The 22,243-nt window shown below is 37.9% G+C and overlaps 1 protein-coding gene across 5 annotated transcripts in view; it reads right to left on the reverse strand.

The window, feature by feature from the left end:
• HEPH (hephaestin) overlaps positions 1–22,243 on the reverse strand; it is a 110,595-nt gene that overhangs the window by 85,006 nt on the left and 3,346 nt on the right. For 2 of the 5 annotated variants that reach the window (XR_012026073.1, XM_072815271.1), the window contains exons 1-8: positions 16,630–16,903; positions 16,306–16,485; positions 14,457–14,701; positions 12,555–12,767; positions 11,693–11,875; positions 10,399–10,653; positions 8,203–8,371; positions 6,611–6,747 (exon numbers count right to left, since the gene is read on the reverse strand). Coding sequence is in view for 4 of the 5 variants with exons in the window: in XM_072815271.1 (XP_072671372.1) it covers positions 6,611–6,747; positions 8,203–8,371; positions 10,399–10,653; positions 11,693–11,875; positions 12,555–12,767; positions 14,457–14,701; positions 16,306–16,485; positions 16,630–16,655 (1,408 nt within the window). In the remaining variant the exon portion in view is untranslated. Of the gene's footprint in view, positions 1–6,610; positions 6,748–8,202; positions 8,372–10,398; positions 10,654–11,692; positions 11,876–12,554; positions 12,768–14,456; positions 14,702–16,305; positions 16,512–16,629; positions 16,905–22,243 lie in introns of those variants that run through there. The other 3 variants (XM_072815274.1, XM_072815273.1, XM_072815272.1) reach the window with 3 other exon arrangements.

The raw sequence follows: 22,243 nt of genomic DNA on the forward strand, positions 1-22,243 counted from the left end.
TCATACTTAAAGGATCTATTCAACAAGAGGACTTAACAATCTTCAAGATATATGCCCCGAATGTGGGAGCTGCCAAATATATCAATCAATTATTAACCAAAGTGAAGAAATACTTAGATAATAATACAGTTATACTTGGTGACTTCAATCTAGCTCTTTCTATACTCGATAGGTCTTCTAAGCACAACATCTCCAAAGAAACGAGAGCTTTAAATGATACACTGGACCACATGGATTTCACAGATATCTACAGAACTTTACATCCAAACTCAACTGAATACACATTCTTCTCAAGCGCACATGGAACTTTCTCCAGAATAGACCACATATTGGGTCACAAATCGGGTCTGAACCGATACCAAAAGATTGGGATTGTCCCCTGCATATTCTCAGACCATGATGCCTTGAAATTAGAACTAAATCACAACAAGAAGTTTGGAAGGACCTCAAACACGTGGAGGTTAAGGACCATCCTGCTAAAAGATAAAAGGGTCAACCAGGAAATTAAGGAAGAATTAAAAAGATTCATGGAAACTAATGAGAATGAAGATACAACCGTTCAAAATCTTTGGGATGCAGCAAAAGCAGTCCTAAGGGGGAAATACATCGCAATACAAGCATCCATTCAAAAACTGGAAAGAACTCAAATACAAAAGCTAACCTTACACATAAAGGAGCTAGAGAAAAAACAGCAAATAGATCCTACACCCAAGAGAAGAAGGGAGTTAATAAAGATTCGAGCAGAACTCAACGAAATCGAGACCAGAAGAACTGTGGAACAGATCAACAAAACCAGGAGTTGGTTCTTTGAAAGAATTAACAAGATAGATAAACCATTAGCCAGCCTTATTAAAAAGAAGAGAGAGAAGACTCAAATTAATAAAATCATGAATGAGAAAGGAGAGATCACTACCAACACCAAGGAAATACAAACGATTTTAAAAACATATTATGAACAGCTATACGCCAATAAATTAGGCAATCTAGAAGAAATGGACGCATCCCTGGAAAGCCACAAACTACCAAAACTGGAACAGGAAGAAATAGAAAACCTGAACAGGCCAATAACCAGGGAGGAAATTGAAGCAGTCATCAAAAATCTCCCAAGACACAAGAGTCCAGGGCCAGATGGCTTCCCAGGGGAATTTTATCAAACGTTTAAAGGAGAAACCATACCTATTCTCCTAAAGCTGTTTGGAAAGATAGAAAGAGATGGAGTACTTCCAAATTCGTTCTATGAGGCCAGCATCACCTTAATTCCAAAACCAGACAAAGACCCCACCAAAAAGGAGAATTACAGACCAATATCCCTGATGAACATGGATGCAAAAATTCTCAACAAGATACTGGCCAATAGGATCCAACAGTACATTAAAAAAATTATTCACCATGACCAAGTAGGATTTATCCCTGGGACACAAGGCTGGTTCAACACCCGTAAAACAATCAATGTGATTCATCATATCAGCAAGAGAAAAACCAAGAACCATATGATCCTCTCATTGGATGCAGAGAAAGCATTTGACAAAATACAGCATCCATTCCTGATCAAAACTCTTCAGAGTGTAGGGATAGAGGGAACATTCCTCGACATCTTAAAAGCCATCTATGAAAAGCCCACAGCAAATATCATTCTCAATGGGGAAGCACTGGGAGCCTTTCCCCTAAGATCAGGAACAAGACAGGGATGTCCACTCTCACCACTGCTGTTCAACATAGTACTGGAAGTCCTAGCCTCAGCAATCAGACAACAAAAAGACATTAAAGGCATTCAAATTGGCAAAGAAGAAGTCAAACTCTCCCTCTTCGCCGATGACATGATACTCTACATAGAAAACCCAAAAGTCTCCACCCCAAGATTGCTAGAACTCATACAGCAATTCGGTAGCGTGGCAGGATACAAAATCAATGCCCAGAAGTCAGTGGCATTTCTATACACTAACAATGAGACTGAAGAAAGAGAAATTAAGGAGTCAATCCCATTTACAATTGCACCCAAAAGCATAAGATACCTAGGAATAAACCTAACCAAAGAGGTAAAGGATGTATACCCTCAAAACTATAGAACACTTCTGAAAGAAATGGAGGAAGACACAAAGAGATGGAAAAATATTCCATGCTCATGGATTGGCAGAATTAATATTGTGAAAATGTCAATGTTACCCAGGGCAATATACACGTTTAATGCAATCCCTATCAAAATACCATGGACTTTCTTCAGAGAGTTAGAACAAATTATTTTAAGATTTGTGTGGAATCAGAAAAGACCCCGAATAGCCAGGGGAATTTTAAAAAAGAAAACCATATCTGGGGGCATCACAATGCCAGATTTGAGGTTGTACTACAAAGCTGTGGTCATCAAGACAGTGTGGTACTGGCACAAAAACAGACGCATAGATCAGTGGAACAGAATAGAGAATCCAGAAGTGGACCCTGAACTTTATGGGCAACTAATATTCGATAAAGGAGGAAAGACTATCCATTGGAAGAAAGACAGACTTTATGGGCAACTAATATTCGATAAAGGAGGAAAGACTATCCATTGGAAGAAAGACAGTCTCTTCAATAAATGGTGCTGGGACAATTGGACATCCACATGCAGAAGAATGAAACTAGACCACTCTCTTTCACCATACACAAAGATAAACTCAAAATGGATGAAAGATCTAAATGTGAGACAAGATTCCATCAAAATCCTAGAGAAGAACACAGGCAACACCCTTTTTGAACTCGGCCATAGTAACTTCTTGCAAGATACATCCACGAAGGCAAAAGAAACAAAAGCAAAAATGAACTATTGGGACTTCATCAAGATAAGAAGCTTTTGCACAGCAAAGGATACAGTCAACAAAACTCAAAGACAACCTACAGAATGGGAGAAGATATTTGCAAATGACCTATCAGATAAAGGGCTAGTTTCCAAGATCTATAAAGAACTTCTTAAACTCAACACCAAAGAAACAAACAATCCAATCATGAAATGGGCAAAAGACATGAATAGAAATCTCACAGAGGAAGATATAGACATGGCCAACATGCACATGAGAAAATGCTCTGCATCACTTGCCATCAGGGAAATACAAATCAAAACCACAATGAGATACCACCTCACACCAGCGAGAATGGGGAAAATTAACAAGGCAGGAAACAACAAATGTTGGAGAGGATGCGGAGAAAAGGCAACCCTCATACACTGTTGGTGGGAATGTGAACTGGTGCAGCCACTCTGGAAAACTGTGTGGAGGTTCCTCAAACAGTTAAAAATATACCTGCCCTACGACCCAGCAATTGCACTGTTGGGGATTTACCCCAAAGATACAAATGCAATGAAACGCCGGGACACCTGCACCCCGATGTTTATAGCAGCAATGGCCACGATAGCCAAGCTGTGGAAGGAGCCTCGGTGTCCAACGAAAGATGAATGGATAAAGAAGATGTGGTTTATGTATACAATGGAATATTACTCAGCTATTAGAAATGACAAATACCCACCATTTGCTTCAACGTGGATGGAACTGGCGGGTATTATGCTGAGTGAAGTAAGCCAGTCGGAGAAGGACAAACATTATATGTTCTCATTCATTTGGGGAATATAAATAATAGTGAAAGGGAACATAAGGGAAGGGGGAAGAAATGTGTGGGAAATATCAGAAAGGGAGACAGAACGTAAAGACTGCTAACTCTGGGAAACGAACTAGGGGTGGTGGAAGGGGAGGAGGGCGGGGGGTGGGAGTGAATGGGTGACGGGCACTGGGGGTTATTCTGTATGTTAGTAAATTGAACACCAATAAAAAATAAATTAAAAAAAAAGAGACTCTTAACTTTAGGAAAGAAACAGGTTTGCTGGAGGGGAGGTGGGTGGGAGAATGGGATAATTGGGTGATAGGCATCAGGGGAGGCACTTGAAGTAACAAGCATTGGGTGTTGTATGCAATTTATGAATCATTAGATTCTATCTCTTAAACTAATAACACAGTATATATGTTAATTAAACTGAATTTAAATTAATAATATATTAAATACCTACACTTAAGACCTAAAACTATACAACTCTGGTAAGAACATATATGGCAAAATCTTTCCAACATTTGCTTTGGCAGTGATTTCTTGGATATGACTCTAGACACACAGGTGATAATATAAAAATATAGACATAATGAAGTTCATTATTTTTAATTGTGTATCAAAATACACTATAAAGGGAGTTAAAGGACCACCCACAGAATGGGAGAAAATATTTGCAATTCATAGGTTTGATAAGGGATTAATATCCCAAATATATAGAGAATTCATACAACTCAACAACAAAAATTAAACAACACATTTAAAGATGTGCAAATGACTTAAATAGACATTCCTCCAAAGAATAAACAAATGACCAGTAGGTACATGGGAGGGTGTTCAACATCACTAATTATTAAGGAAATGCAAATAAAAAATACAATAAGATACCCCCTCGCCCCTATTAGGATGGCTACTATCAAACAGAAACAAAACAAAACAGAAAACAATGGGATGCCTGGGTAGCTCAGCAGTTTAGTGCCTGCCTTTGGCCCAGGGTGTGGTCCTGGGGTCCCGGGACTGAGTCCCACATCGGGCTCCCTGCATGGAGCCTGCCTCTCCCTCTGCCTATGTCTCTGCCTCTCTCTGTGTATCTCTCAAGAATGAATGAATGAATGAATGAATGACAGAAAACAAGAATTGGCAGGTATGTGGAGAAATTGGAACTTTTCTGCACTTTTGGTGGAAATATAAAATGGGACAGCTACTGTGGTAAACAGTATGATGTTCCTTAGAAAATCAAAATAGAGTTACCCTATGATCCAGAATTTCCACTTCTGTGCATATACTGAAAAGTATCCAAGGCATGTGTCAAAGACATATTGCATGCCTATATTCATAGCAGCATTATTCCCCATAGCTAAAGTGTGGAAGCAACCCAAGTGTCCACTGATGGATTCTTGGATAAACAAAATATAATATATACATAAAATGGAATATTATTGAGCCATGAAAAAGAATTAAGTCTTGTGATTTGCACCAACATAGATGGAACTAGAGGGTATAATGCAAAATGAAATAAGTCAATCAGAGAAAGACAAATACCTTATGATTTCCCTCATATGCGGAATTTAAGAAACAAAACAAAGGAACAAAGGAAAAAGGGAAGATAGAGAGAGAGAAACAGACTCTTACCTATAGAGAACTGATGGTTACCAGAGGGGAAGGATTCAGTGGATGGGTAAATAGGTGATGGGGATTAAGGAGTTACCTTGATGAGTACCGGATGATGTTGAATCACTATTGTACATCTGAACCTAATATAACACTGTATGTTAACTATATTGGAATTAAAATTTTTAAACTTAATAAAAAAGAAAGGCATGGGAATGAGAGATATCAGGAAAAAAAGAAGGAAATTCTGTGTAGGCTGCAATATGATGAAACTTGAAAACATTATGCTAAGTGAAATCAGCTGGTCACAGAAAGACAAACATTGAATGATTACTCTTATATGAGATACTTAGAGTAGTCAAAATCATAGACAGAAAGTTGAATGGTTTTTGTCAGGGGCTAGGATAAAGGAAGGATGATAAGTTATTATTTAATGGGTATAGAGTTTCAGCTTTATAAGATGGAGTTATGAAGGTGGATGATGGTGATAGTTACAGAGTATTATGAATGTATTTAATACCACTGAAGTGTACACGTAAAATGATTAAGATGGCAAATTTTATGTTATGTGTATTTTACTCCAATAAAAATATTGAAGAACAGAAAAGACTGATACTCATACTGAACAACAGCTAATGATAGCTTCTTTAATACTCAGTGCGTGTTGTCTTTCTGAAAGTGGTTTCTGCTCTTTATATCTTCCTGTCCAGCAGATGTAAGGCCTATTACCCATATGCAGATCTCCTAGAATCAACTTCACACACTTATCCCCAGAACATGGTCAATTGCATTACTTTCATTACCAAAATTTTCTTCCTAAAATCTAACCTATTTTGTTTCCTGGCTCTACCAAGTGGCTAACCCACACTGAACTTTGCTATATCATTTCAATACTGTGCTTTACACAAATTTGTGCTTCCAGATACTTTATCCAAGATCAGGCTTTAAGCCTTGTACTGAATCCTTCACCGTAGCAAGCATGTCCATGTGTAATATCAATCTGTTCCTGGCCTCATATTACCAAGAACCTAGACAGTCTTACTGCCCTATATAGCCCTTCAGAAATACATCTTTAGAAGCACTTCTAAAAGTGTGATCTATATAACAGTGCTACCAAAAGATGTTCACTAATAAAAGGTTCAGTAATTAAGCATGATATATTCTACATACTCTATTCCCATCTTGGACATTTTTGGTAAACAAAAAGAAATACAAGGCTCTGAGAAGCTCTGCAGCAAAGAATACTATTTGACCATGTTTAACCTAGTGTTTTGCAAACACATTCAGACTCATGACCACTTTTTCACCAAAGTGGGACTCAGTTTGAGAGATGCTTGTTTTGAGTACCTCTGAGGCACCCCCAGCCTCCATTTTCTAAGTCCTCCCCAGTTCTCAGGTTCCAGTCAATGAATTTCATAAGTTAAGGATTCCTCACCCAGTATTCCAAGATGCTTATTTTCTTCCAGCTGCACCTTTTCCTGGAATGTCTCATCTTGGAAGGCTTCATATCGGACTTTCCAGTAAGTGCCCCCAATCCGACTGGAGCCCTTCTGGAAGAATTTATCTGAGCCACTGGCATATAAAAAGGCAAACGTCACATGATTTAATTGTGTATCAAATAGATCCCCATCTCACCCTTGGTCTCATCAAGTTATGGATACTTATATTTAGGAAGAATCTCAGAGATCATTCAGGTTAAATTCCACCCAGTGAAGGTATCTCCTTTGATGACAGTACTAATAAATTAAATACAGCTTCTGCCTGCTTGAGTCTTTCAAAGGTCAGGGGACTTACTTTAAGAGAAAACAATTCCTCTTACTGTTGGATAGTTTTAATGGTTGGAGTTCCTCTATATAGTAGGCTAAAATCTTCTCTTGTAAGTTTCAGACAATGGGACTAGTTATGCCCTCTGACATTACATAGACTTACATCTTTCCTAATCATTCTCAGGTACTTAAGACTCATTCTAACCTTAATCAAAAATATTCTTTATTTTGGGGAACCTGAGTGGCTCAGTCAGTTAAGCAACTGACTTTGGCTCAGGTCATGATCTCAGGGTCCTGGAACTGAGCCCTATGTCAGGCTCCACACTCAGCAGGGAGTTTGATTCTCCTTCTCCCTCTGTCTCTCCTCCTGTTTGTTCTCTCTCTCTCTCTCTCTCTCTCTCTCTTAAATAAATAAATAAATAAATAAATAAATAAATAAATAAAATATTTTTAAAAATATACTTCATTTCAAAATGAAAGCCCACTAATTTAGCAAGCATAGTTGGAGATTCAAATTCCTATTTTCTTATGGTTTCTGCAGATTAATTCCATTATTTATTACTAGAAGAGTAAACATGACAGGTGCCCTAGAACTCAAAACTCTCCTAGTCATTTACTAAGTATCTCTTCTGTAAAAGACCTGGAATCATGATAGACCAGTGAGTCAATATAACTAAAGACCTAGAATCTGAATAGGGAACTAACCTTCTGCTCTATTTTGCCTATATCTGAGATATGAATGAGGCAAGAGAACTTTGAGAAATTCTTCCAAAGGGATAAGAATGGAATGGCTACAAGGTAAGTTGCCCCCACTCTTCTATATTTCTCTGAGTGCTTTTTACACTCTTGCTCAAATGCCTCCTTCAGACTATAGAAGAGAAAGGAAGGGACAATGAGGTAAACAATGAGTAAAATAAAGAAGAGTTGGATAAATGTCATTTCAAATGTTCTGGGTTTTTTTTGGGTTTCATTTTCTGAACACAGACTGGGATCATAGCAGAAGCAATCTCAAACTCTGCTTGGACCCTTTGCTGAGTATGTGACACAACTCAACAAAAAGCTTTGTGGCTTCCCAAGAGTGAGTTCTCCAGGGGACCACAAGAATTTGACTAACAATTGTGTCATGTAATTTTAGCTAGATAATGATCGTAACCCCCAAGTGAAGTGAGAGATTTCTAAGGAGGGGGGAGAAAGAGAGAGTTATAGGTGTTAGCCTGATCCCAGAAGCTGCGGGGGGGGGGGGGAGCTCACCGCCTCTTACCTGCCTGGTTCCCTCAAATTCTTCCCAGTACTTCCATCATGCCCCATCGGGCCATAGTCCCATAGAATCTCATGGGCCTCAATGAAGTACTGCCGAACTTTGCCTGTGAGTTGGTTCATAGGAGGGGTCATAGAGCAAGACTTGACCTTGTAGAGTGCTTGCATGCCATCTAGAGGAAGAACATCATAGCTGACTTCATTCCACTCAACAGGTCTTGTAGGCAGATGACCCACCTTCCTCCCTTCTAATGTTTTTCCCTGCCACCTTTCACTAGGCCACTTTCTCTCACTCCTCAATAACCTGGCTGGAAGAAAGGGATCCTATGTGAGAATTCAAGTACCTTCACCTGTTAACTGCAACTGAATCATTTACTAGATCCTCATTCCTGCTTCTGCAAAAGGCTTACATTATAGCAACATCACAGAGTTTGAAGTCAGAATACTTGAGTTCCTGTCTAATCCTTATCACTTTCTGTAGGGCTTTTTGGCCAGTCATTTCCTAGATCTGAACTGTAACCCCTGTTTTGTAAATGAGAATAGGGGTATCTAGCATCACATTTTTAATAAGAAGAGTAAGCACTGGGTGTTATACTATATGTTGGCAAATCAAACTCCGATAAAAAATATACAAAAATTAAGAGTAAGAAAAAAAGGAGGAGCAAGTTATGTGTAATGTGGGAAGCTTCCAAAATAATGGAACATCTATATGTGGAGATGAAGCTTCAGACTTGGGAATGTCCGGAAAATTTAAATTCTAAATAGTATCCCCAAATGTGGAAGAATTTACACTGAGGCATAGTAATAATGGATGATACTGCTTTATATTTGCTTGACAACTTATAGAGGTCATTCGGGTATACTATCACATTTGAGTCTCACATCATCCCAAGGAAATTTGAAATTTGTAAATTAGAAATTTGAAGTAAGAAAAAGGGGGAGAAATAATATTAATTTTAATATGTATTATATCCAAGCTTTGTGCCAGGTGCTTTAAATATGTTACATCCTTCAATCTTCATAACCACCATGTGAAACAGACTTTTAATGTCCCCTTTGCACATGAAAAAACTAAAGATCAGAGAGGTTAAGTAACTTCCTCAAGATTGCACAGCTAGTCAGGGGTGAAGATAAGACTTAATCTATCTTTTAACTATAAATTTGAATGTTCGTTTTATTCTTTCAGGGAAGTTATATGAATTATCAAAGTTAAATAATTGGTAGAACCAAAATTTGAATTCAGGCTTATCTGGTTGGCCCTAATGCCCATACTTATTTCATTCTTATGCTGCATCCATAACTTCCATCCATATTCATTCGTACTCTCTTATTCAGGTAACTTTGGGACCAAGGGCAAGCCCTGGATGATGGAACATGGGTAAGTGGCCTCTATTGGTCAAACCTATCACCACAGACTCATTATCCTATTAGTCTATAACTCAAATATACTTTCATATACTCATAATACTTTCCTGATATCTACCTAATTTATCATATATCAAATAATTCTAGAAAGTTAAGAGCTGACAAGGACCTTAGAGACTATTTAGACTAAACCCCTCAATTTATGGATGTGGCAAATTAGGTCTATACATGGGAAGGGACTTTTTCAAAGCCCTATTTTTTCACAGAGCTGAGACAATAACTCAAATCTTCTAATCACTTGTCTAGTACTCTCTTCATTGCCTCATATATTCCTCCTCTCTTCTGCTGCTCCTCAATACACTATGCTATTACTGCAATAATTTTCCCTCTAAAAACCAAACTTTCTACCTCAGTTACTATTGGGTCCCAACTGGAGTGTCACTACTTGCCCACAATACTCTATGATCTCCCAAATAAGCTTTATACTTTAATATCTCCTTTACGTCCTGTTCGATAAGCTGCAAATACCTCCAGGTCTTAATTCCTTAGAATTTGGAGCAAAGAAGGACAACTTAAAAGTCTGCTTATCCATCTCTATAACATCTTATGTTAGAGATGGGGAAGATAAAACCCAGGGAGATGTCCCTGAGGTCACCCTGAAAATTAACAGCTCAGCTGGGAAAAATCTGGCTAGGTCCCAGAATTCCAAACTAGTATTTGATACCTTATACCTAGCTGTCTCATCTGAAAGACATATCTTACGGCTCCAGGCTCCTGATGATCATTAATGTCATCTCCCTTCTCTACCTCAAGGGTCAAAGATATTGGATCTCACCTCGAAAGTGACTATTCACTTGACAGCTAATCAACCAGGTGCCAGGTTCCCGGGGCACCATCTCAGCTGTCACAAAAGTGGCTGGAAAGATGTGAGCCACATCAGTGCGGTGGCCCCGGATAGTTAGGATCTGTCCATGGAAGAAAGCTGTGTGGACATCTACTTCATTGCCCATGCCAAACAAGTGCCAGGCCACACGCTTCTGTGCACACATGCTTAGATCTGGTAAGTTCCCAAACACAAAGCCATTGATTGCTGCAAAAAAAATCCAAAGAAAATAACAGAATTAGAAAAGTAAAGTGTGATGAGAGAAGATTTGCCATCTGGCAATATTAATAGGTGACATTTAGATGAATTTTTTAAAAGCACACTGTGCTGATCATATACCTTATTTTATTTAAGATGCCATAAACAGCCCTGGAAAATAAGCAGATGTCATTTATATCAAGCAAACAATGAGAAGACCAAGGCTCAGAAACGTGAAGTTACTTCTCTCCTAAGCCCACAGAGCTGTTAAGTAGAAGAATCAAGATTCCAACCCAGTAATCTGAGGAAGCTTTCTAATGAATGGGGTCTATTTTGCAAGCAATTCTTTACTTCCAGGCCAAGTTCCTTCTGAAATTTCCACAGGACAATTTTCAAGTTAGCTAATTACCATGGTTATCAAAAGTAATTGGTGTAAAACCTAAGAGGAATTTTAACTGTCCAAGCCATCCCTACATCTTCCTTCTGAGTTTCCACATTCCCTTGGAACTGCCTGGCTTTGAGACCATCACTAGCACCAAAGGGCATTAAATCCTTTTCTTAATTAAGCAAAAATAAAATCTACTTGATTTTATTACTGAAATCAGTTATCTGCTCATGCCTCAGGGCTTTTATGTTCTTAGGTTTTTTTTTAATTTAATTAAGATGATCAACTTCCTTATAGCCAACCATGTTTCCTCACAAAGTGGGTAGTTTTCCCATCCTTTTTAGGACAAAGAAATGTTGACTAAATATATCAGTGGGCGATCCTCACCCTGAGAGACTGAGCATAAAGTATGTGACTTTAGAATCAATAACCTAGACTATTACACATTAGGAGGCAAAGTACCTAATGGCAAGAGCACAGCCTGTGCAGTTTATCTGTTATGTAATCCGGAAGCCTCACTTCCCTCATAGGTAAAACAGAGAAAAGGTATCTACTACTCTTAGTTCTTCTGAGATACATGAAATTACCCACCAAATGCTAAGCCCAATGGAAACCCTTCATCACTCTTTACTGTCATGGTGTGGCCACCCTCCCCCAGCTTACCATGCATCCTATTGCTTTCCTGAAAGGCCTCATCTTCTTTGTCTACTGAGGTAGGATCTGAGCAGTAAGTGGCAATGTTCTCATCAATATGCCAGCTAAGGTTCTCATCTACTACACTGAAGAGCAGGAAGAAATCATTATCCACATCCTTCCGCTGAGGAGGGGAATTTCCATCCAGAGTTCCTAGAGTAAATAAGAAAGGTGCCCTTGAGAGCCTTCTCTCCTTAACAACAGTAACCTGCAAGGTGTACTCATAAAAAATAAATAGGAAGAGAGGATTCCTTAAGAGTCTGTTGGCAACAGCAAAGCAAATAAGGCCTTATGCTCCTAATTTCTATTTCCAAATGTTTATTTCCCCAGCTAAACCCAATTCAGTTGAGCCTAGGACTAGAAGATTGGACATACGGGATCTAGAATAATTCCCTCCCCCCATCTTTGCTTGTGTTATCAACCCAGAGCTTTAATCGGACCACACTCTTGTAACACCCAGGTCTTCCAGGTCTGACAATACTTAAACATACCATATTTCCAACAAAGTCCCCAATTCTCCCCAAATCCTGATGGGTACACTTTTGATCCTAACCACACTTAAACTCTAATTATATACCTTATTTTTATGTGATTTGACTCCCATCATTATTAATTCAAGATTTTAAAATAAGAAAATATTAAAGTTTTAAAAGATAATGAAATAAAAAAATAGTGGAAAAAAGTTTAGCAGGGTTTATTCCTCCTAATAAACAAGGGAGCTGAATGAACACCTCTTAAGGCTGTTGCTTAATATGTAGGTGATTGAATTATATCACTTTTTCCTGTAGATATCCCACCCTGCATCTCAATAGCTCACTCATGGGGCCTGTACCTCTTTTACACGTGATAAGGGGTCCAATGAGGCCAGTCGCAATGTCTCGTGGAGCATCTACATGAGAATGGTAGATCCAGGTGAGGCATGCTGGGTCAGCATCAGTGGGTGCATGGCCTTCTGGAATGGTCCAGTTGTAAATGTGGCTGCCTCCCGGGGGAACAGAGTCATCAGCTTTTAGTTGACCAGAGGAGCCATCTGGGTATAGGGAGCCTAGAAAATGAAATTGCACATGCTCAGTCTGAGTGAGAGGGAGTCTGGCAGACAGAGAAGCCAAGAGGAGGCTGACATGTGGCATAGTGTTCCTCACAATCTGAAGACAGTGCAGTCAGGTAATATCCAGCCAAAGAACCCCAGACTCACATCAATAATGGGTGGAGAGGTGACAGCCTTTGGAGAAGGAGCTGTGGCCATGGAAAATGCGTCAATAGCCCGATCTAATAGTATGCTAGTACAAAACCAGTGGCATAGAAGTGAGAAAGAAAACAGAATTCCCCCCTTCAAGCACTAACTTTGGAAAACAGAAAACAGACAATTATAGAATTCCAAACTAAAGCCAACTTAGTTCCTCTGAACAGTAAAAATACAACTACCCTGTGATTCAGTAATCATATCCCTGGGTATCTATGCCAAAGAATACAAAAATACTAATTCAAAGGATACATACAGTCCTATGTTATAGCAACATTATTTACAATAGCCAAATTATGGAAGCAGTCCAAGTGTCCATTCTTTGATCAATGGATAAGGAGATGTGATCCATCAATGAATGGATACTTGGGCTGCTTCCATTATATGTGTGTGTGTGTACATTATTATTATGTACACACACATATATAATGTTTATAATAATGTATATATACATATGTATATAAAATGTGTATAATAATGTATATGTATGTGTATATATATATATACACACATTATTCAGCCATAAAAAAGAATTAAATCTTGCCATTTGCAATGACATGAGTGGAGCTACAGAGTACTATGCTAAGCAAACTAAGTCAGTCAGAGAAAGACAAATACCATATAATTTCACTCACATATAGAATTTAAGAAATAAAACAAATGAGCAAAGGGGGAAAAAGTGACAAACAAGAAACAGACTCTTAGCTATAGAGAACAAACTGATGGTTACCAGAGGGCAGGTGGGTAGGAAGATGAGTGAAATAAGTGGTGAAAATTAAGGAGGGCACTTATGATGAGCACCGTGTGAGGTATGGAATTGTTGAATCACTATATTGTATATCTGAAACTAATATAACATTGTATGTTAACTATATTAGAATTAAAATTGAAAAAAATGAAACCAACTTAATGATCAATTGGTCCATGTATCCATTTTATGGAGGATAAAACTGAGGAAAAAATAACTTTTCCAGGGCTATACAGGGAATTAGTGGCCCAGTCAAAACCTGGATTCCCTTTCTAATCCTGTCACTCACTGTTGTGTCATTATTATAGGCCATTGGATGGGAGATACAAATTAGTAAACTGAATTTCCTCTTAAGGAAAGAAATGGAGTGTCAGAAGACTGTGACACTAGAATAATATTTCCTTGCATTCATAGCACACTCTTCTCTTTCCAAAGCACAATCAAATATTTTATGGAAATGTCATTCAAGTAATTCTTTGTGATAAAAGGCAGATTAAATCTCCATATACCTATTGAAGAATATGAGGCCCAGAGAGGGGGAAGTGGCTTGCCCAAAGTCACAGTGGATGAATAGCAGAAGTGATAACATTAGTTACCCGTTTTTCTAGGAGTGCCCCTGCCACCTCAGATCAATAAGGAGAAAAAAAGACTATTCTCATTCCCAGCTCCTCTCTCTCAAATTATAGTAAAAGAAATGTAAATATTTGTTGTGGACAGGAAGAAAAAAGCCTGATCTGATTTACCTTCTGAGTCCTTTTCATAGAAAACACCATGGGGATGGATGGTATAGGGACGAGTGGCAAAATTCTTCAGGTGGATAAGGATGACATCTCCCACCTCAGCCTGCAACACTGGCCCCAAGAAGCCCAACCAAGCAGGCTGGACCATTTCATCCATGTATGAGCCATCTCTGTATTCCTTGTAAATGGTCTTCTTGTAGTTGCTTCCTATCCGATTCTTGTCAGATTTTAGGAAGCTGGAAGCTACTCTAGGAAGGAAGAAAAGAAAGACTGACAATTTTCTCAGTCTTCAAACCTTTGGAGAGCTATTTTTCTAGAAGCTGACAAAAAATATATATTTTTGTTTAGGGCAAAACAAAGGAAAATGAAATTGTACTGATCAAAACACAGAAGTTTAGAGGCTATTAGAAAATGAGAAGAATTAAATTAAGGCATATAAATTTGCTGATATTTGACCACTTTTCACCTACAAAAAAGACAATTTTACACAGTTCAACCTAATATATAGTAACGGGGAGAAAACCAAATATGGACTGACTCTTTTTAAGTGATCAACTTCCAACCCATATAGCCTGACCTTGCATCATCTTGCTATATATGAGAGATCTTATAGCATAGTGGTTGAGATCACAAGTTCTGGAGCCAGGCAGACTTGATTAAATGCCCATATTGTCACTTCCAAATCTGTGGGACTTGAAGCAAGTTACTTAACTTCTTTATGCACAATTTCCCCATCTGCAAAATGGACATAATCATGGCACCAAGTTCAGATAATTGATACTGGTGATTTAAAAAAATTAAAATACATAAGGAGCTTAGGACAGTGCCTGGAAAATAGTAAAAGCTTAAAAATGTTAACTATTATTTCAAAGTATTAGAGATGGAAGATAATTAAGTTATTCCTCAAGGACACCTTTAATAAAAAGACTCTGTTACTCCAAAATAGATGGATAGGAAGGTAATTTGTCAATAAAAGATAGCTGCTTTCCTACTCTAATTCTTCCTAGAGAGCTCTGAGATACTATAGTCAACTTTGGAAAATTCTGAGGCTTTAGGGACCAAAGTAATTCAAGATCTCAAAAGATCCTTTAATACATTATTTTTGTTTTCAACAGACATTTGTGGAGCACCAGGAAGGCTCTGAGATTAAGAAAGGTTGAACTTATGGAATCTGTGAAAGGCAGAATGGTGAGGACAGTACCCTTATCAACATTACCCAGGTTTAAATTCCAGCTTTTCTATTTACTAGCTGTAGGACTTGGGCAGGTCATTTGATCTCCCTGAATCTGTTTTCTCATCTATAAGATGAGGATATCATACTCACCTCCTAGAGCTTTTGTGAGAATTAGGCAAGCCAAAATATACAAATTTCTAATATGGTGACTGTCACGGAGATAATATTATGTAAGTGATGGCTATTACTGTTACTTCCTTGATTCTGAGGCTTACCATATTTTTTCACATTTTCACATATCCAAAATCAATGTAGTTCCACTCAACTATGAGAGCATGGTTCCATCACACACATCTTATAAATACTGTATATATTTCACATTTCTTTCTTTTTTGAAAGCATTGTAGATAACATTTTAGAATCAAGATAATATGGAATTACCTTTAGGACTCTAAAGATGCTAAGGCACCTCAGTTGGAAAAGTGGACTCCAGGAAAAGTTGCTGTCTCCTGAGTTGACTATCCCTCTTACCAGCAAGTGTGCCATTGGGTAAATGGCCATGGAGATCAAGAGCTGGCTGCTAACACAGGCTGAAAAAAGGTCTTTAAAAGGCTACCCTCTGACCTCAAGAGTGCCCCCTCCAACTCCGGTTATAGTTCTACAAATGATTAAACATACGTGTCGTTGTCCAGAGGCTTGTCCATGATGACATTTCTTCCCTTGGGAGCATAGTTCCACTGCACATCCTGGATGCCCAAGTAGTAGACTCGAGTGGCCCCGTCTGTCCATTGGGGCCACAAAGGTTGCATCAACAAAAGAGCCCAGAAGAGATGGCCTGGTTCCATGGCCCACATTACCCTTGGAAACAGGGAAATGAATAGGGGCTGATATGAAAGAAAGAAAACAAAAGGGCTTTGCATATGTCTGGAAAACTAAAGAAGCAAGAGCCAAACCAAGTGCCTGAGAAAGAAAAAAACAATTAGCCCAGAATCTTTCTCTTACCTGACCCCTTTCAGTTCAAGAAACATTCAATTATCTGTACATTGGACTTCGGAGAGCAATGTTAAAAAATCACTTATAATTATGCATCATTTCTTTCAGATTAGAAGTGTGGATATAGTTCCTTCAGCATTGTAAAAGGAAGAATGTATTCTGGGAGCACTTGGGTGGCTCAGTCAGTTAAGTGTCTGCCTTCAACTCAGATCATGATCCCAGGATCCTGGGATAAAGCCCCAGGTTGAGCTCCCTGCTCATCAGGGTAGTCTGCTTCTGCCTCTGCCTCTGCTCCTGCTCATAATTGCTCTCTCTCTCTCTCTCTCTCTCAAATAAATAAATAAAATATTTTCCTTTTAAAGGAAGAATGTACTCTGACCCAAGAATCAGGAAACAGGTACCAGAAACCTGATAAGGCCACTGACTCACGCGGTACCTAAATCAAGTCACCAACTCTTCCAGTGCCTCTTTTTCCTTTGTTGTCACTTTCCATGCTCTATGAATTAAAAACAAATGAGAGCTCACCGAAACATATTTATCAGACTGTTCATAGACCTAAAATGGAAATAGCCAAAATGTTCATGAACACTAGGATGAATGACTAAAATGTATTTTATTCATACAATGGAATGCTATATATCAATGATGATGAACAAAGTACAACTACAAATAAACATATGTCTCTCACAAATGTAATATTGCAGAAAGAAACATACAAAAGAATACATACTGTATGATTTCATTTGAGTAGAGGACAAAATCAGGCAAAACTAATCTATGCTATTAGAAGCCAGGATAGTGTTTGCCCTTTAGGAAGGGATTAGTGACTGAGAAAAGAAGAGGATAATGGCTTTTAGGTAATGTTATGTTTCTTGATCTACATACTGGTTACATGTTGTATTCAGTTTGTGGAAATGTATTGGGCTATGAACTTAGCATTTGTGCAATTTTCTTTATGTATTTTATGCTTCAAAAAATGAATAATGAAACAAAAAAAGTGAGAATATGTGAGGGAAATATTAACTTCTCAGAAGAAATATTCTCTGCCGGCTCTCTGCTATGCACAAACCCATTTTATTAGGCCAATCCTGAGTCAGAGTCAGAATTAAGTCTCTAGCCTCTCACTCCAGTACATCACCCAAAAGGTTAGATCTGTTGGGGATGGGATGAAGTATTCAGTCAATCATACACAGTTAGAGTCAAACCCAGAAACATGGACTATTATATAAATACACATATACATAAGTGCATGTAGTCTTATCTAAAAGCAGACATAAGTTCATGTAGTCTTATTTAAAAGCAGAAATGCACACACCCGCATCCACACATAAAAACACACTGTCACACAGAGCCTTATTACTTTAGTCATCATCATTGTAATGACAAATCAATATTACTGTGTGTGCATGGAAGCCAGACACTATTCTATGTGTTTTATATAGATTAAATCACTTAATCCTCATAACCACGCTATGAAACAGCCATTATTATCCCTATATTACAGAAGAAGAAACTACAGAACAGAAGTGTAAAGTAATTTTTCTAAGGTGACCACATTAACAATCAGTAGAATTGGGTTGTTGCCCAGAAGGTATAACTTCAATGTCTATGTTCTTGATCACAGTACTACGCCACCTTCCACAAAATAAACTTGCACACTCACATACATATATACACAGAGAACATGCATATGCATAACCATAGCTATATCTGGGAAATCCACATACACTCTGAAACATGCAATCACATGTAGTTATAATCACTTCTAGAAACAGACATACATACTTATATAGGAAGAGATACACCAAATTGATATTATCCATGATGGTGATAATAATTATGGAAGCTACCGTTCATTGATAGATCATTATATACCAAATACCATGTTCAGTAATTTATACAACTTATTTCACTAAATCCCAGTCCTAAACACATGAGATAAGAGACTATTAATCAAAAATAGAAAGTCAAAAATATGCATAGACTCACATATGGATAAGAAATTCCCGGATATTTATCCTGGCTAGATCTAGATATTTACCTTGGTGAATAAATAGACTTCCCTACAAAGTCTCAGGCCTTTCTACACACACAGCAGTGGCCCAAGTACTAATCCCCTGTCTCCACATGACATTTGGTAGAAAGCCCTTGGTATAGAGGAGGACCCGTTCCAGGGTTTTTCTTTCCAAACCTGGATCTCCAATTGACCAGATGTGCAGCCTTGGGTAATACTTAACCACTCTAAACTTGTTTTCTTACTTATAAAATACATATAATTATGTCAATCTTGGAGAAGTAAATTAGAAAACTTACATGAAAGGATCCCAGTACAATTAGTGTTTAGAACATAACAGAAAATAACTGTTGATTTCCTTCTCCTTCTCCTACCTGGCTAGAGTTTATTTATCTTTACTGTCTCCCCGCATTGTATGTTCTATATTTCTACTCTAAGAGCTAACTTAAATCCTAAATGCCTCAGAAAAGCCCTTGTAGGTCCTCCATACCAGTATCCTCTGAAAGACTACTCACTTTCTATAACACCCAATTACATTAAGTCAGATTTTGTATTTTTGTTACCTTTCTGTGAGCTGTCTTATGAACTGTCTTTATTTCCCAGATTGGACTATAAACTCTTTGAAGTTGTATGTCTTAACAGTCTCTGTGTATCTAATGCCAAAAATGGTCACCATGGGCTCTGTAGGTATATCATAAACAGCTACTGCTTGGAATGCCATAAAGTGACATAAACATACATTTTCTCACCATTTGACTCTGGTTCAAGTTTGTCACTGATTCAAAGAGTGACTTTAGGCATTCACTTTAGTGAGCCTGAGTTTCCCTACCTATAAAATAATAGAGCTGCCCTATAGAGTTCTTACTTTTGGGGGGTTATGAATGTTTGAGAATATAATGAAATTCAAGAATGCAGAACTACAAAAAATGTTTTATATAAAGGGCTCTCAAAGAATCCATTTGAGTTTCAAAACCTGTCAATATTGGGATCCCTGGGTGGCGCAGCGGTTTAGCGCCTGCCTTTGGCCCAGGGCGCGATCCTGGAGACCCGGGATCGAATCCCACGTCAGGCTCCCGGTGCATGGAGCCTGCTTCTCCTTCTGCCTGTGTCTCTGCCTCTCCTTCTGCCTGTGTCTCTGCCTCTCTTTCTCTCTGCGTGACTATCGTAAATAAATAAAAATTTAAAAAAAAAGCTTTAAAAAAAAAAGAAAGAAACAAAACCTGTCAATATTCACATTCAATGATGAAACACAGGTGCATTTATTTACATGCATCTCCATAGAGTCCCACATAAAGTAACACAAATGCCTTGGAACCCTCGACAGGAAAGGGATGTCCTTGATTCAATAGAAGTCTGGATATAACATAGACCTTGTTTAAGCTTCCCTTTCAGAAAGATGCCAGAAAAGCCATTGTGCCTTAAACTCAATTAGAGAAAAATCTGTCCCAGGTAAGAGTTTCGTTATTAGAGAAGCTCATAATACATGCGAAAATATTGTATAAATAAACCAGTATGGACCTTTAGCATACAATGAACAAGCATTCAAAAGCAGTGAGTAATGACCAGAAGAGCTAGACAATAAAACCTGGGAAAAAATACTACCTAGCATTTTCCTAGTACTTCCCACTATACAGTATGATTCTGCCATCTTTTTAATTCTTAAACCTTTGGGAGATAAGGATTGTCTTCTCCTTTTTGCATCCAGGGCACAGGGTTTGAAATCAGACTACTTAAACCAGTCCTGGCCCCACTATTCTTGTGTGACTTGATAAACTGCTTCATTTCTCTAGACATAGTGTTTTCATCTTTGAAATCAAATTAATACTATTAGCTATATTTCAGAGTAGTTTTGAGCATTAAATGAATATAAATCTATAAGTGCATAGGACACAAATAAGTGCCCAAGTGCCCGAGTGAGCGATCAAAAAGTATTAGTGGCTATTATTATAACAGATGGGAAAAAGATTTAGAAATGAAACTTGACAGGAATACAAAGCTTTAACATTTTATAGATAGCCACATGTACACACTCACAAGTTCCTATATACAGTAACGCATACTAAGCATACAGGTACATGTATATAGCTGAGTTTAGTCTCTTTGGAAGCAACATGATATAATGAAAAAAATCATAACTTTTAAGTCAGATAAACTTAGATTTTGAGCACTGTTTTCAGTTGTATTTTAATGAGATAGCATTGAGGATTTAATAGTCCCCTGATAAATATTAGTTTTCTTTGTTTCTAATTACTGACTTCCTCTTTTTCTTCCTAAATCTGAATTTGTTGTTGCTATTATTGTTGTTATTGTCATTTTTAATTTGATTTTACAATACACTATAAGAACAGAAGAAAAGGAAAGCCCATAAAATTCCTTAATGATCACTTGGGTATTTAATGGTAAACTGAAAATTTTCAGACCATAGGAAAAAATGGGTTCTAGTTCTGGAATCATCATGTATTAGTTGCATGTCATTGAGCACATCAGCTAATAGCCTGAGCTATATACATGGAGATGATCTCTTAAATGGTGTAATCTCTGCTTTGGGTCTCTCATTAGTTTGCTATGAAAATTTGATGAGCTAAAGGATGTAAATCCTTATGTAAACTTTTCATTTGGGCAGGGCTATTTTCTTTCAGCTGAGTCTATAGGAGGAATTCTTAAAAGGCAGACTGAAATGGGAAAGATAAAAAATAATAAAATAAACAAAGTAGGTAAGGTAAGCAAGAGTCCTAGAGGAACGTAAAAAAAAAGGAAGAAAAGAAAAAAAAAAGAAAAAGAAAAGAAAGGCAGAATGAAAAGGTGCCCAAAGGAGGAGAGGAGGAGATAGAGATAGAGAGGGAGAGATGGAGATGAGAAAGGGAGAAAGAAAGGGTGAATGAATTTATGGGCTACTTGAAATAAGACATAGTTTAATTATACTTGAAAATAACCTTAGCAAGAAGGTCAGTTAGCAGCCAGTCAAGCCTCTCCTTCCTTTACCTCATCTTCCTCTCATCAAAATATCACTTTAGCCTGGCCTCCATTACCCATAACAATTTGCATTTGCTGTTTTCCCTAGAATTTGCAAGTTGTTCCTTTAATGGAACAATGCTCTTTTCTCTCCTTCCATCTCTCTTTCTGCATTGAGCTACACTGGGCTAAACAGGCTCATTCTAGACAAAGGATCCCTCAACTGAACATAAGAATGCTGAGCTAATCTTGGGATCCAGTATCTAATTCTGGCAGCCTTTCTAATAGAACTCTTCATCAAGATTGACCTTTTGGTTCTCTGTTTTCTTAATGATTTTATGCTCTGACTCAAAACAAAATAAGCAAAGAGGAAAGAGAGAGAGAGAGAGAGAGAGAGAGAATAGCAAACCATGATATAGACTCTTAACTATAGAGAACAAACTAGTGGTTACCAGAGGCGGGGTGGGTGGATGGATGAATTAAATGGATGATAGGGATTAAGGAGTGCATTTGTGATGAGCACCAGGTGTTGTATGGAAGTGTTGAATCATTATATTATAAACCTGAAACTAATATAATGTATGTTAACGAACTGGAATTTAAATAAAAACTTTAGAAAATAGATTCCATATAGGGATTTTCTCACCTTCAGTAGGT

This window comes from Canis lupus, chromosome X (assembly GCF_048164855.1).
Source record: "Canis lupus baileyi chromosome X, mCanLup2.hap1, whole genome shotgun sequence".
NCBI classification, from domain to species: Eukaryota; Metazoa; Chordata; class Mammalia; order Carnivora; family Canidae; genus Canis; species Canis lupus.